Below are 12,848 nucleotides of genomic sequence, written 5' to 3'. Positions count from 1 at the left end.
ATTATAATGATTTCCATGTGTTTAAGAAATTATGATGCAATATAAGTTGATATTGCTCATCACAAATATTTATATTGTCTTGTATCTTGGCAGATTCTAAACTGTAGCACATAACATTGCTTTTTTCAAAATAATGTTCTGGAGTTATGAGCAGCGCAAACCCTGTGCCACTGAGCTCCATTGTACTGAGGTGAATTACAGCTGATATATGCATATCACAGTAAATTTTGCCTAAACCATCTGGATAGATACATAAGACCACAGGGGACATAAGTTGTTAAGGCTGACCTTTTTTTTATTGAGAAATGGGAAGAACCTATGCTTGTTTGAGTTGCTTAACAAAATATTTCAGATATACCCAATTTCACTACCAGAGATATCTGACAACTTTGGTATGAAAAAGGGTAGAAAATGACTTCCCCTTGTTGTTATTGTTTATTATGTGTGGTTAACGATAGTAACCCTAAGCCAAGATTAACTTATTTTGTAGGATGGTAAAGACTTGAAAGCAAATATTGAGGCCAAGTTACTGTATCCCTTAAGTATGTGTTTCATCAGAACACTTTCAGTCAATGTAGTAAATAGGTTAGCAATACATACCAGAAACCACTTTGGTTGAATAGCTCCAACATTGTCATCCGTGACTAGCTTTGCAGTTTCTTTAAACTATCTGAAAACATAAAGAAAACAATCATATCAGATATGAAAAGATAAAAATTCAGGCATCATCATTGGTAAAACACTTTAACTGATAAATTTACACTTAAAGTACTTAGTCTTGGTGAAGAGAATGAGCAATTATGGCAACTGTGCAAACCAAGCGATATTATTATTACTGTTCTTTTAAAACATTATTCAGAAAAAAACTAAGTTAACTTCTTAGTTAGCTTGTTTGTAATCGCAGACATCTTCATGTTCATCTTCACTATGCATGTTACACATCCTTAATTGGAGGCATGGAAAACAAACTCATAACTCCCAACCAAGTTCAACTAATTTGTCTGCCACACAACTAGGCTGCTCAACTCAGACCTGCTTTCACTATGCATGTGCATGACCTGGACAGGTCAATCAGATTGACTCAGAGTCTGCAAGCCTCATTGTGAACAACCAAAATGTCAGAAGTGCTTTGTTTGATAGAACATGCATTCTGAATATCAAGGCCAAAGTCACTTAATAGTCTACTTAAATGATTGTATATACAATCACATGTATGTGATTACATACAATTAACTGAGACGATTCAAATTTAGGGTGCATGCTCATTTTTTTCCCGGACAAAACATTTACAGTCCGCCTTTTAAGTGTTGCTACTTTAAAGTTAGCCTTTTGTGTCCACTGTTCAGTCATTGTTTAACACATTACGAATCAAAACAGTATGCAGCATTCTTTGCAACAAGTACACTCCTCCTGTTGTCATATCATTGCAATGGTCAGTTTCTAAGAGGGGGACAAGGAACTGATGGGATGCTGAGAGGTATCACAGATTCACTTTATTTAGCTCACATTTAATTTATCTTGGCTGTCTTCATTGAGGGGCATCGCAACTTGCGTTCAAAGACTCAAAACCTATGGGGTAGGCTGATGGTACCGCTATCAACGCATTTAATCTACGACACCTTTCTTGACAATTACATCCAAAAACAACAACGCGCTATGAATGTTAATATTAGCTGCTGACGTTATGAACTGCTCAAATCATCATCTGCATCAGAAAATACAGTAACAGCCGTAATTTGAGAAACATTACTCACTCCCTAAATCGTTCACCACTCCTAAATTAGCTACGTTAGTTGCAACCGTGTGGAAATCACCTCACATAGTTTGTCAATATTATTACGGCAGCGGTCTACGCAGTTAAGGTGAACTCAACCGCGGCGCTAACGTTAGCAAAGTTAAAAGCTAGTTAGGTGACGTTAGCTAGGTTCACTAGCAGTTTAGGCTAACGTTTGTTACTTCGCCTTCAATTCCGCTCTGACCGGCAACGTTAGTAGATCACGAAAAGTCACATCTGCAACCTGACACAAATAACTCTCACCGGTTATTCTCGAGGAGCGCTAGTAGTCATTTTAAGAGGATACGATTTTGACTTGTAGATGTACAGAGGCGCACATACCCACACACAGTGAACATGAGTGTGTGTGTATGTTTGCGGGTTTCGCGGGAGGCTAGCTAGCTAGCAATGAGAGCTCCGCACAATGCTCCATCAGTGGAATCATGGCTAAATTAAAAATGGCGGTTTACACAGCAGAAGATTCGTACTTTACCCTTAAAAAGACACCAGTTTCGTGGTCTGGGATCCCAGTGAGGGTGAGAATCCCCGTTGATAATTATTAAGGAGGGGAAATATAGCCACCAGTTAGCTTAAACCCATGTCAGTAGTCTGGAATAAGTCTTTCTGCTTACCTCGAATGCGTGCTACATTTGCTTCTCCATCTTGCACTAGCGACTGGTAGGGCAGTTTGGATCTCGCGAGAATACCTGCAGCTGCGTTTACCGAGGGCACTCCCTTGTAATTGTTGTAGAAAAACAAAGCTAGTGGACAAACAGCCTATTAACTGGTATTTCCAGCCTCAACCTTGTGATAAGATGTGCACACGAAAGCACACAGCAGAATTCTGGGCTTTATGAAAAATATAGTTTAATTCAGTTTAATATGAAAGTGTATTCAAACTCACTGACAATTTTAACATTTTAATTACAAATGCATTTAACCTGTTTGAGCAGTATTTAAAATAGAGCAAAGGAAATAATGTTTAGATGGTTGAGATATGAAAATAATAGTACAGTAATTTGTCCAAAAAACAAAAAAGAAAAAGAAAATAAACCCTGAGAAAAACTGTAGTCACCAGTTAACATTAAAAAGTAAAATCTAAAGTCGCTTTTTACCATCTTGTATCTACCACAAAGCATCAAATTGTACTTTCATTGGAAGAAATCATTAAGTGTAGATGTGTTTAATACAACACAATATTCCGTTGTATCTTAATGATGACTTTCCAATACAAAAAAAATTAGCGAGGGTAATGAAAATCTTTCCAGTAGACTTCAGTGCAGTAAACAGAAAACCATCCATTTGGCCCACAAATCACACTTTTGGTGATTTGGTGTTCCTTAAATAAAGTCAATGAAAAAAGAAATTTTGCCCAAGGTATATTTTATCTTTTCCAGGTCGTATTTAAACACATCATGTTTTAAACACACAGTACACACCAACACAAAAGTGAATATCAACAACAATTAATATAAAACTAAATGGATGAAATTTAACAGGGGCATTTTTTCCAACACACTTCCAATATTATAGTAACAAGACAACATGACAAACTAAGCATGACAATCACTGCGTACAAATATAAAAAAAGAACTATTTTGGATATTTTCCAAATACAGCAATGTATCATGTACAAGTTATGTTAAGAAAGATTTCAAAGTTTTTGAACTATAAAAGAACTTAAATTACAACATATATTTACATATGAGTTCATATCCTGCACCTTCACAATGTTTTCACACAGTTAAATCTACATTTCTGCAAACATTTTATCACTAGTACATTCTGTGAAAAGAAAGCATGTCTCTACATCTGGCCCCAGAATGCCTTGGGGCACAGATTATGGCAACCTGCAGGAAACTAGTCTCTTCAACTCATAATAATGTTTTGTTTTTCCATTGTAGCTATATAAATTACAAATATTACAAATATTTACAATGACAACTTAAACTGTAAAAAATTCTAACAAAGCCATGGATACAATTTTGTACAGGTAAGTGGTTGAAAATAATTAAAGAAGGGACAAAGAAGATACGGTGGTAAAAACATACTACATTAAAACAGGTTAAGAGATGGCAAAACTTTGCCCCGTTAAATAAATATGATCAGAATAAATAGAATTGTATGTTACTCTTGGCATCAGTTTAGCACTTTCTATTTTATTGTGTAGAGCCACAGTATATGGAGGAAAATGGGTCACACAAACAATGACAAATTTGTAAATACATGTGGCATACTAGGTGCTGACCATGTGCACACTGGATTTTTACAGATCTCTTAATTGTGTGTCAAGACTGACATGTTTTAACCACCTTACCAAACAAGACTTAATGAGGTAAAAGGAAACCAAATACAATGTTACAACTGCATGACTGTGTCTGTGTGTCATTCTTTTTGTGGGATTTGGGCTATACAGACATTACATTTTACCTGCCTTTCCCTTTTAAAAAATTATGATGGACAGTACAATGTCTTTACATAAATACAGCCACTAAAAATAACAAAAGTTATAAAGAAACAATTCAGCTTTGTTTATTTATTACGCTAGTTAATCTAGCTAGTTAAATCACTGTTCACCTGCCATTTTGAAACGGTTTCCATAATCTTCTGTTGTCAAATGTGTGATCATTAGGGAACTATATACCACAGCCGGTGTTTATCTTAAGTATTGTAGTGATTTGTTTAAAGTCACAGATGTGCCTCCTAAAGTACCTTTAGGCAGATTATGGATGAGGGGAGTGCCAAAACAGGTTGCTGATTAGCTGGGCTGCACACTTGGTGTATGACAAGATATATTCAGGTTCAATAACAGGTGAAAACAGTAAACAAATTTACCTAGAGTACAAAATATAGATTACTATCTCTATTTCCTTCAGACCTACTTTCACAAAATCCGTTTTCTTCATTCCCCTTTAAGTCTTCAGCCACATTTCCAACAACTCTCACAAGAGAAGTTTGCCGTTGCGATGAATTTTCAGAATTTTTCCAAGTCTTTGTTTTGCAGTTGCAAGTCCCTTCTTTGGACGTTTCCCTAAATTAAGGTTAAAAGGGAAATACATGAGAAAATATTCTGTCAGATATGCAATTATGCTGTCAATGTTTTACGTTTATGCTTACCTTGACCAACTCCTGTTGTGCCTTGGCTGGCTAAACCTGCAGGGGATGCACCAGAGTGAGAGCTGCTGTTCTGCGGAGACAGGGAAGGTCGGCGTGAAGTGAGGAATACGCCAGGGGCCATGGCACCGCTACCTCTAGGGCCTCCAGGGCCAAAAGGTCCTGGACCCGCTGTATATTCATGGTCCAACAGACTAGCAGAGTAGTAATCCATCCTCCTTTCTGGGCTGAAGTCTGCTGCAGACTCTGGAGCAGGTGGTGGGGAGGGTGGGGCTGGCTCAGTCTGAACAGGGGGAGGAGTGACTACTGGAGCAGGAGGACGCTGCTTTTTGGTGTACTTCCTTTTAGCAGGCTTTTGCTGCTCCTGAATCATAATTTAAAAAAAGAAACAAGAGTTATTATCTTTTATTGAAAGATCCTTTTACTCCACATTATTCACTTGGCACATTATAGGAGCAAGGGACATATTTGAATAGAATTCCTGTCACTCAGTCCTTGATGGAAATTGTGGAAGCATTTCTGTATGTGTGTGTCACCAGGACATAGCATCAGTGGGTAATTAATATCACCTGCTCATCTGCTTGTTATTGGGGTTTTTTTTGTCTGTGAGAGAGGATGGGGAGAGAGCCCTTATTTTTTGTGCAGTGCATCATTGTAGAGCATCTTATAAGGTAATGTTTTTTGTCTCTACAATAAATATTCAGAACAAAGTTACAGAGCTGTGCTCTTTTTTGGACACAACATGTTCAGCCTCACAGTAACTAACTGTCCTTGATGGTTGCTACAACACACATACTTCTGAGACCAGTATACCCCCCCCCCCCCCAACTTACTTGTTGTGCCAGCTTGGCAGCAGCAGCTGCAAGACCAGTTTCTACAGATGCAACTCTAGCCCCTTCCCTGGCTGGTCGATCCTGTTTGGGAAGGGTGGGCATCACCCTGGCTATAAATGAGAAGAATGTTTAAGGATCAGCCTGTAGAGAGTTAAAAAGCAAATCTAATCCATCATGCCGCTATGTTCAAGCCAGCTACCTTTCGGGCTCCAAGGTGTGTCATCCCAGTTTTTCTTGCGCTTCATCTTAGCCTTGTTAGCATGGTCTTCCTCATCAGACTCCAAGGATGGGTAAACTTAAAAATTGATTACCATAATTAATCACTGGATTGATCAATAAAAGCTATAAACATCAGTGCTTGTAAAGCAGCGGTTGTAAGTCACTGAGTGTATTGCTTACCATAGTCTGAATCTTTAAAACAGGTTCCCAGAGTCTCTTGCTCATCTGGACTGTCCTCATCACTAAAGTGACGAGCTGGCCGTTTAATTGGCCGTTTCCCAGGCCGTTGGATGACAGGTTTCTTCTCAGGATTTCCTGTCTTTTTGACCCCTCCAGTCACCCACACAGCCCTGCCACCCTTTTCTTTGACCACCCCTAATCCCTCTGTCAGGCCTCCAGAGATAGATAAGGGAGATGAAGAAGAGGAAGACGAGGATGAGGAAGGAGGGTTGGCCATTGAGAGCATACCCTGAATGGCATCACGAGTACTGGGAGAGGCTGGGGCTTCCTCACTGAGAATAGGACAGAGTTAAGCAATCACTCACCGTCTCGCAAATAACCTCCTAGACAGAACACAGAGCCAGAGCAACTACAAATATGTGAACTATTCATGTTTCAAAGGTTATTGGATTCGTGCAGCAACACAATGAAACATGTTTTCCCCACTTGTGCTCAAAATTTGCTCTAGTCTAGTGACTGATACCCAAAGATAAGGGAGTGTGTTCTAAATGCATAACATAGGTTCAAACATTATTAAAATCAAATTAAAGGATAACTAACCTAAGTGTCACTGAGTCCAAGCCTGCCACTTGCTTGCTGGCCTTCAGTAAGTCCAGAATGCCACCTGCACCGCCCTTCACTCCATGGGCAGCCAGCGCCTCTTCATCTGTGGTGTAATCCTCCTGAAGCCATATGCATGAATATGCTATTATTATTATTGAACCAAAGATAAACTAAAAGCCATAATGTAGTCACGATCAAATCTTTACAGATCTAAAGACTGGAATGGCATGTGTGAAGTAAATTATTTTTTCCATCTTGGGGACTGAATTACTGACTTATACTGGCTATTACAGCTTAAAGATGACATTCATTGGCTCCATAAAACCAGATTGGTGTAGCCTTAATTATCTCACCTCAATGTCAAAGTCTACCTCCCCTGGCTCTCTGATGCGATTGGGGTCAGAGCAGGGTTTGGCTCTGGGCAACTTCCTAGGAAGACCTGAAGGCATGTTTTAACAGTTAGGGTACAGTAGCAAGGTGGCTTTGACACCATACTTTAGGTACTACATTTGGTCAACAGTTCAAGCGCTCTCACTGACTTTGCAGACAGGGCAAGAAAATTAAAGAAACATACGTCCATTTGAGAACTACTACATTAATTGAAGTATTCATAATACTATTTCTTTAAGTCAAACTCTAACCGCTTAGTTTCTTTTTCTTGCTTGGTCCTGCAGGTTTGCGTCGTGGAGGGGGGGTCTCGTCAATCTGCAGCTCATCCTCAGACTCTAGGTCGGATAGACTGGATCCCTCCATGGCAAGGTGTTTGTAGTTTCCAGCACTCCCTGCACCATTACTGCTGCCATCCTTTTTACTAAATCAAGAGAAACAGCAGGTATAAACCCCAACCTTTGGTAGGACTCTAAGATGAGAGAAATAATAGGAACACACCAAATAGCTGCTAAGCTTACCCTTGGATTTTTCCATTGGTCAGCACAAGTTTCAGTTTGCTTTTATTTAGCTTCCCTTCAAACTCTTCTAATGGTAGCTCCAACTGGAAAAATCAAAATTGCAAGCAAATATGTTGACAAAACTTTCAGACACCAAAAATAGCTAGGTAAGCATTCCCAATGTAATAGTAAATCTCTGCATATCCTGTACCTTGTTCTTGTTTTTAGACTTGCCAGGTTGAAATTTTTTCAGTGTATGTTTGGTGTGGATCTCAATGAGGTCAAGTTCTCCCGCTTCAGCTTTCAGTAGCCCCTTTTGACTCTTCTTCTTGGTTCCTGGGGGCCCAAGACCCCCAATGACTTCTTTGGGCTTGGGCCCTTTCTTTTTTCCAGGGGGGCGTCCTGAATTCTGAGAGGTGGTCAGGGGAGCTTTAGGGAGTGGTGAACCAGGAAACTGAGGTCCAGTGCGGCCGATGTTTTGCTGGAAGATGTCCTACCAAAAGAGAAAGTACTGATGAGTCAGTAAAAAAGAAAAAAAGGGGAGGAAAAAAAAAATTCTATTTACACTAACATTCAGCGAATCAACTTCTTACCTCAACCAGACGAATCTCCTTGGCCAGGTCCTTCACTAGTGTCTGAGTATTGATGGTTTCTGGAATCTCCACTTCATGCTCTGCTAAAGCCTGAGGGTACAGAGGTAACTATCAATCATCTCAGACAATATTTTGCAAAGTTACATTCAGCTTAGCACAAAGGCAGTAAACAGGGATACCGATACTGTGACTCTGTGAAACGGGAACACGATCTAACAACCAGCATCTCTAAAGCTTGCCAATTATATAATAAGATAGAATAAGATTTTACTTACCTCTTTACGGGTCCAGGTACGGAAGGCATTGTTCAGGGCCTTAGCTCCATGAACCAGATAAGTGGCAGGGTGTCTGCGATTTTCTCTCAAACCTGTGAAAAAATAGCACAATGTTAATAATGTCACAATGACAAACAGTAAGCACAGACCACCCAAGTAATTCACATAAAGACATTACATGAATATTGTGAAATCCCTCACCTCTGAATGTATCAAGAAGATGCTTTCCAACATACCAGCACACAGTCTCAAAGTTGGGAAATCTGAACAAGTCTGCTGTGCTTAATCTCTTCTCTATTTCATATGCTCTAAAATTGAGGAAAAGTCAGACATGAATCATGATTAACACAAACTTGCAGATTATCTCTGTAGAGATATGAGCAAAAAGCAGCGGCCATTTCTGACCAAATATCCCCAACAAGTATGAGCCCTAGGAAATAGAAGTGAGGAACTACAGTTCAGGGACTAGGACTTTAGCACTTTCAAGTTTTCACTGCATCAGGATTAGGCAAATTCCAACAGAGTCAGTGTAATGTGTGGGAGACTGTGGGAGATAACACCAGAAAGGCAAAGGCCTGTCTGAAAAGTAGCAAGGATCTGCCAAATAAGATAAGATGACATGAGCAGTCTTGAGAAAACTCACCGCAGCTGCATGTCGATGTTGAGACTATGCAAGAAGTTTCCTCCAAAGGCCAGGCAGTCCACTGGAGTCAGGACAGCATGAATCCACCCTGGATGACAAACAAATGACAAAAGTGTATACATTATTTATCTCCGCTAAACCCATTTATCTGCAACTAGCAAAACCAGCAGAAACATTTCAGCTTACCTGTCGGTATGAACAAGGTGTTTCCTTGTTTAACAGAGCACTTGTAACACATATCAACCTGGTCTCCAAAGAACATTTCATTCTGGTTAGATGAAGAACTCCACCTCTCAAAAAGTGCCAGGTTGGCTGGGGTGGGGGAAATCAGGTAGAAGATTTTCTCACCCTGAACAGAAAAAGATAGACAATCTCTTAAAACAACATCAATTTATTTAAAAAAAAAAAAAAAAAAAAATTAAATAAAAATGTAAAAAAAATCTCTCACCCTCAGGACATGGTACCATACTGAGGTGCCTCCAAAGTCAATGTGGAAATCTGTGTAGCTATCCTTCACTCCCATTAGGCAGTACTTCTGCACATTGGGGCGCTCAAACACAGACTCTTCAGGCCAGAGGTTTTCAACCCATGACAGTTTTCTCACAATCTTTGGAGTCTCCACCAAGTTTGAGAGCCTATAACAAGACCAACACTTGTCTTTAGTCTTAAAAATAGCACAACTATAACATCAAAGCTTCATGTACATGATGAAGTACTCATTTACTTATTTTTTACATGAACTGAATTTGATTAAACTCAGGTAACAAGACACTGGATCATAATGACAAACTGAACTGTTAGTCAAGTGAATATCTTTAAGTACCTGGTCTCAGAGAACTCCAGGCTGATGACATTCAGCACTCTTTCTCTGTTCGGGCTGTTGTAGTATTCAGCAAAGTCTCCCAACCGCATCTTCAGGTCACATTGACGAGACACATCAATCACGTCAATCTCTTTGTCTGCACCTGCAGTTAGAACAAAATGAATGAATTTGAGAAAAGTGTAGATGACTAGACATGTGAAGAAAACAAATTTCAGTTTCCCCAAGAGATATCAACCTAAAAATCTTTAAGAACAATACAGATCTACATATCTAAATGTTGAACTAAATGCATCAAAACTTTACCAATGTAGTGCTCTACATCACTGACGCTGAATGATGATGGAGGAAGGGTCATGCCTAGACCATCCCGCCTCAACACCATCACAGGAACACTGAATGAATGTTCTTCAAGAAACTCCACTGTCAGCTGGGCCCCAGACGGCTTTAGCAAGACTTCATCCGCACTGTCAAAGAAATACAGACAGACAAATGCACAACACAGAATGCTTTACAATTATGTTGCAGTAAGGCATAGGCTCTCCAGCCAAACAAAAAGCAGAAACTGCCAGAGGATGGTAAGTACTACATCAACACTACAACAATATAATGCAATCAATTGCAATAACACTAAAACTAAAAAAAAGTACCTTATGTTCACACTTCAATTTTAGTTGTTGAATCAACATGACACATACAGTACAACCAGAACACCATTTAATCATAGTTTTATTTCAAAACTTGGGGACATTAAACTTTTGTCTTTGTAAGACAGTGGGAGAGACTTACCTTGGGAAGTTGCGGCTCCGTAGCTCTCTCACAAACTGTGGACTGCCTGTCTTAACGGGCCGACTTGGATCTCTTCCTCCTGCAGCACCACCATCTGTCTGCTTATTGCCTCCACGGCGTTTGCGCACTAAGAAAAAGGAGAGACAGAGGACAAAGATCAATAAATGTACTATGTAGTTAAGTAAACCAATTAGACCAGAATAATTTCATAAAAGGTATACATAGAAGTGGTAACTTACTGACAGATGGCCCATGGGTGACCTGACAGTTGGGGCAGTGATACAGATCAATCTCAGCTGCTTTGTCTTCTTCTACTCCAACACAGCTACAAAAAAAAACCAAAAAAAAAAACCAAACACTATTATATCAGTGGAAGCATGTGCAAAATAGCTAACTAGATAATAAAACAAACAACAAAATATATAAAATACATAAACAACAATTATAAATCTGAAAATGTCCTACCTTCCATGGAACCAGTCTTGACAAATATCACACTCGATCATGAAGCGTGTCACATCATATGGCAGACGACACAGGCAGTACACTGGCACTGATGCCATATTGAGTTGTGTGTGTGTGTCTGTGTGTCTGTGTGTCTGTGTATGTGTACTAGCTATAAACCTTTAATAATGTGAGGATGTCAAAATCTAATTGAGGCGATAGGGACTATTTAACAAACTACAGACTTAGTACTGATGTAGACACGGTAATGTTAATATTTAACTGAACTGTAAATCTGTAACTTCACTTGCAGATTCCTTTTGAGAATACACATGTCCCCTAGAATTCACCAGGACACCTGCTGAAATAAAGAAGCAAAACAAAACGTGTTAATAGCTGGCCATAAGACACAACAACAACGCAAATGCAGTTCAAAAGACAGTGCATGTCCTAAGCAAAAGACTTACGCTGAACACTGAGAAACACTTTACACTGTTTGTGTATAAACCTGCTCCTGAAACCTGAGGTGTAAGCTAAGTCAACCCGCTAGATAGCGAAATTAGTTACCGCTTCGTTTTTGATATAACATTACTCTTAAGTATCAAACTTTCTCATATTCTTCAGATACAATTTTGGAGAGATAATGGGTATTTTGTGTGCTTCACAGATTTAAAATAAGTATGTTTTTGCTTCTGCTAACGAGTTGTTACAACTGGCAGGTTGTAACGTTAGCTCGCTGTTTGTAAACACGCTATGAGTTAGCAATGTTAGCCAACAATGTAGCTATCCTAAGCATTTGCTAAGATGTTAACTTAAAGTTATACAAGGAAAGAGTTTGTGCAATTAATTTAGCTTTTAAACCTGAAACAAACGCTACCTTCACTGGACATAACTAATTAATTTCAGTTAAACAAAGAAACGTCGTTTGTGAGCTAAATCGATGTTTAACGCTAGCAACTCACCGATATCTAGCCGCGGCAGGGCCAAGCATTCAAAAACCGTTGTAATCCCTACGCAAGCTCGGGGTTAGCTGCGGCCTTATTATGCAACGTAAATTATTAACAATTTTCTTCACCACATTTTTGTTTATCAACTTTATATTGCCCAATATGGAGGGTTGAACCAGAGGTTCGCACTGGACCAGAAAACAAAAACCTGAAGCGACCTAAACGAGCTCAATAACTACAAATAACGGCGTATTTAACTGCATCAACGCCATTTCAAAGGCAGCAGCGTCAGACCGTTGTTCGTCACTGTCCGCTGTTGAAAAAACAATAAAGTTGCAGACAGTCAAGTATGGAGTTACATTCAGGACAAAACATTGCGGGGCGCTAATGCGGAAACAAAGTTGCAGAGACAAAATTTTATACGTTTAATAAATTTAACATTAAAATCATAAATACAACATACTATGTAAACCTTGTTTTGGAAGGGTTTCAACTGAATATTAATTATTCTTGCGATTTTTGTGAGCAAAGAAACAATTTTCACATATTTTTTTCATGAAAAAAGTTTGTCTAGGAAAACTGATCGAATGGCAATGCCTACCTTTTTTATTATTTAAATATTTTCTTCCTATATATTAATTGATTTATGTTGAATCGATGTAAAGGAAACTTCCTGCATCATACATTTCTTTTACTGCATATTTTTCTGTATAATGCATAGACAAAT

The 12,848-nt window shown here is 39.0% G+C and overlaps 2 protein-coding genes across 22 annotated transcripts in view; both read right to left on the bottom strand.

Moving 5' to 3' along the window:
- Nucleotides 1-2,463, bottom strand: part of huwe1 (HECT, UBA and WWE domain containing E3 ubiquitin protein ligase 1) — a 42,243-nt gene extending 39,780 nt beyond the window's left edge. For 18 of the 20 annotated variants that reach the window (XM_071476151.1, XM_071476162.1, XM_071476145.1 and 15 more), the window contains exons 1-2: nucleotides 2,407-2,463; nucleotides 601-670 (exon numbers count right to left, since the gene is read on the bottom strand). The gene's annotated coding sequence lies outside the window, so the exon portion shown is untranslated. The other 2 variants (XM_071476146.1, XM_071476147.1) reach the window with 2 other exon arrangements.
- A 677-nt stretch (nucleotides 2,464-3,140) lies between these two features.
- Nucleotides 3,141-12,444, bottom strand: phf8 (PHD finger protein 8). Of its 2 annotated transcripts, none has more exons than XM_071476167.1 (22): nucleotides 12,137-12,444; nucleotides 11,196-11,535; nucleotides 10,970-11,055; nucleotides 10,731-10,857; nucleotides 10,248-10,408; nucleotides 9,945-10,086; nucleotides 9,570-9,756; nucleotides 9,308-9,470; nucleotides 9,122-9,209; nucleotides 8,680-8,786; nucleotides 8,479-8,570; nucleotides 8,204-8,293; nucleotides 7,822-8,103; nucleotides 7,632-7,714; nucleotides 7,365-7,534; nucleotides 7,077-7,162; nucleotides 6,721-6,842; nucleotides 6,121-6,452; nucleotides 5,921-6,016; nucleotides 5,722-5,831; nucleotides 4,892-5,252; nucleotides 3,141-4,805 (listed from the first exon to the last, which is right to left on the bottom strand). In XM_071476167.1, exons 2-22 carry the CDS (start codon nucleotides 11,291-11,293, stop codon nucleotides 4,717-4,719), a joined length of 3,072 nt encoding a protein of 1,023 aa, XP_071332268.1. In that variant the 5' UTR covers nucleotides 11,294-11,535; nucleotides 12,137-12,444; the 3' UTR covers nucleotides 3,141-4,716. The 2 variants fall into 2 exon arrangements, with proteins under 2 accessions (XP_071332268.1, XP_071332269.1); XM_071476168.1 differs by having other exon boundaries at nucleotides 11,196-11,532.
- Nucleotides 12,445-12,848: the final 404 nt, after the last annotated feature.

Source organism: Trachinotus anak, unplaced genomic scaffold, assembly GCF_046630095.1.
Source record: "Trachinotus anak isolate AG129_WGS33_773 ecotype Australia unplaced genomic scaffold, CSIRO_AGI_Tana_v1 ptg000004l, whole genome shotgun sequence".
NCBI classification, from domain to species: domain Eukaryota; kingdom Metazoa; phylum Chordata; class Actinopteri; order Carangiformes; family Carangidae; genus Trachinotus; species Trachinotus anak.
Note: the sequence above shows the minus strand (reverse complement) of the source record. Positions and strands in the feature narration are given on the sequence as shown.

Coding starts and splice junctions, on each gene's coding strand:
- phf8 (XM_071476167.1), bottom strand. CDS start 11,293: ATGGCATCAGTGCCAGTGTACTGCCTGTGTCGTCTGCCATATGATGTG. Junction 10,858..10,969: donor CACCCATGGGCCATCTGTCA/GTAAGTTACCAC, acceptor CCTTTTTCTTAG/TGCGCAAACGCCGTGGAGGC. Junction 8,294..8,478: donor GTACCTGGACCCGTAAAGAG/GTAAGTAAAATC, acceptor CTGTACCCTCAG/GCTTTAGCAGAGCATGAAGT.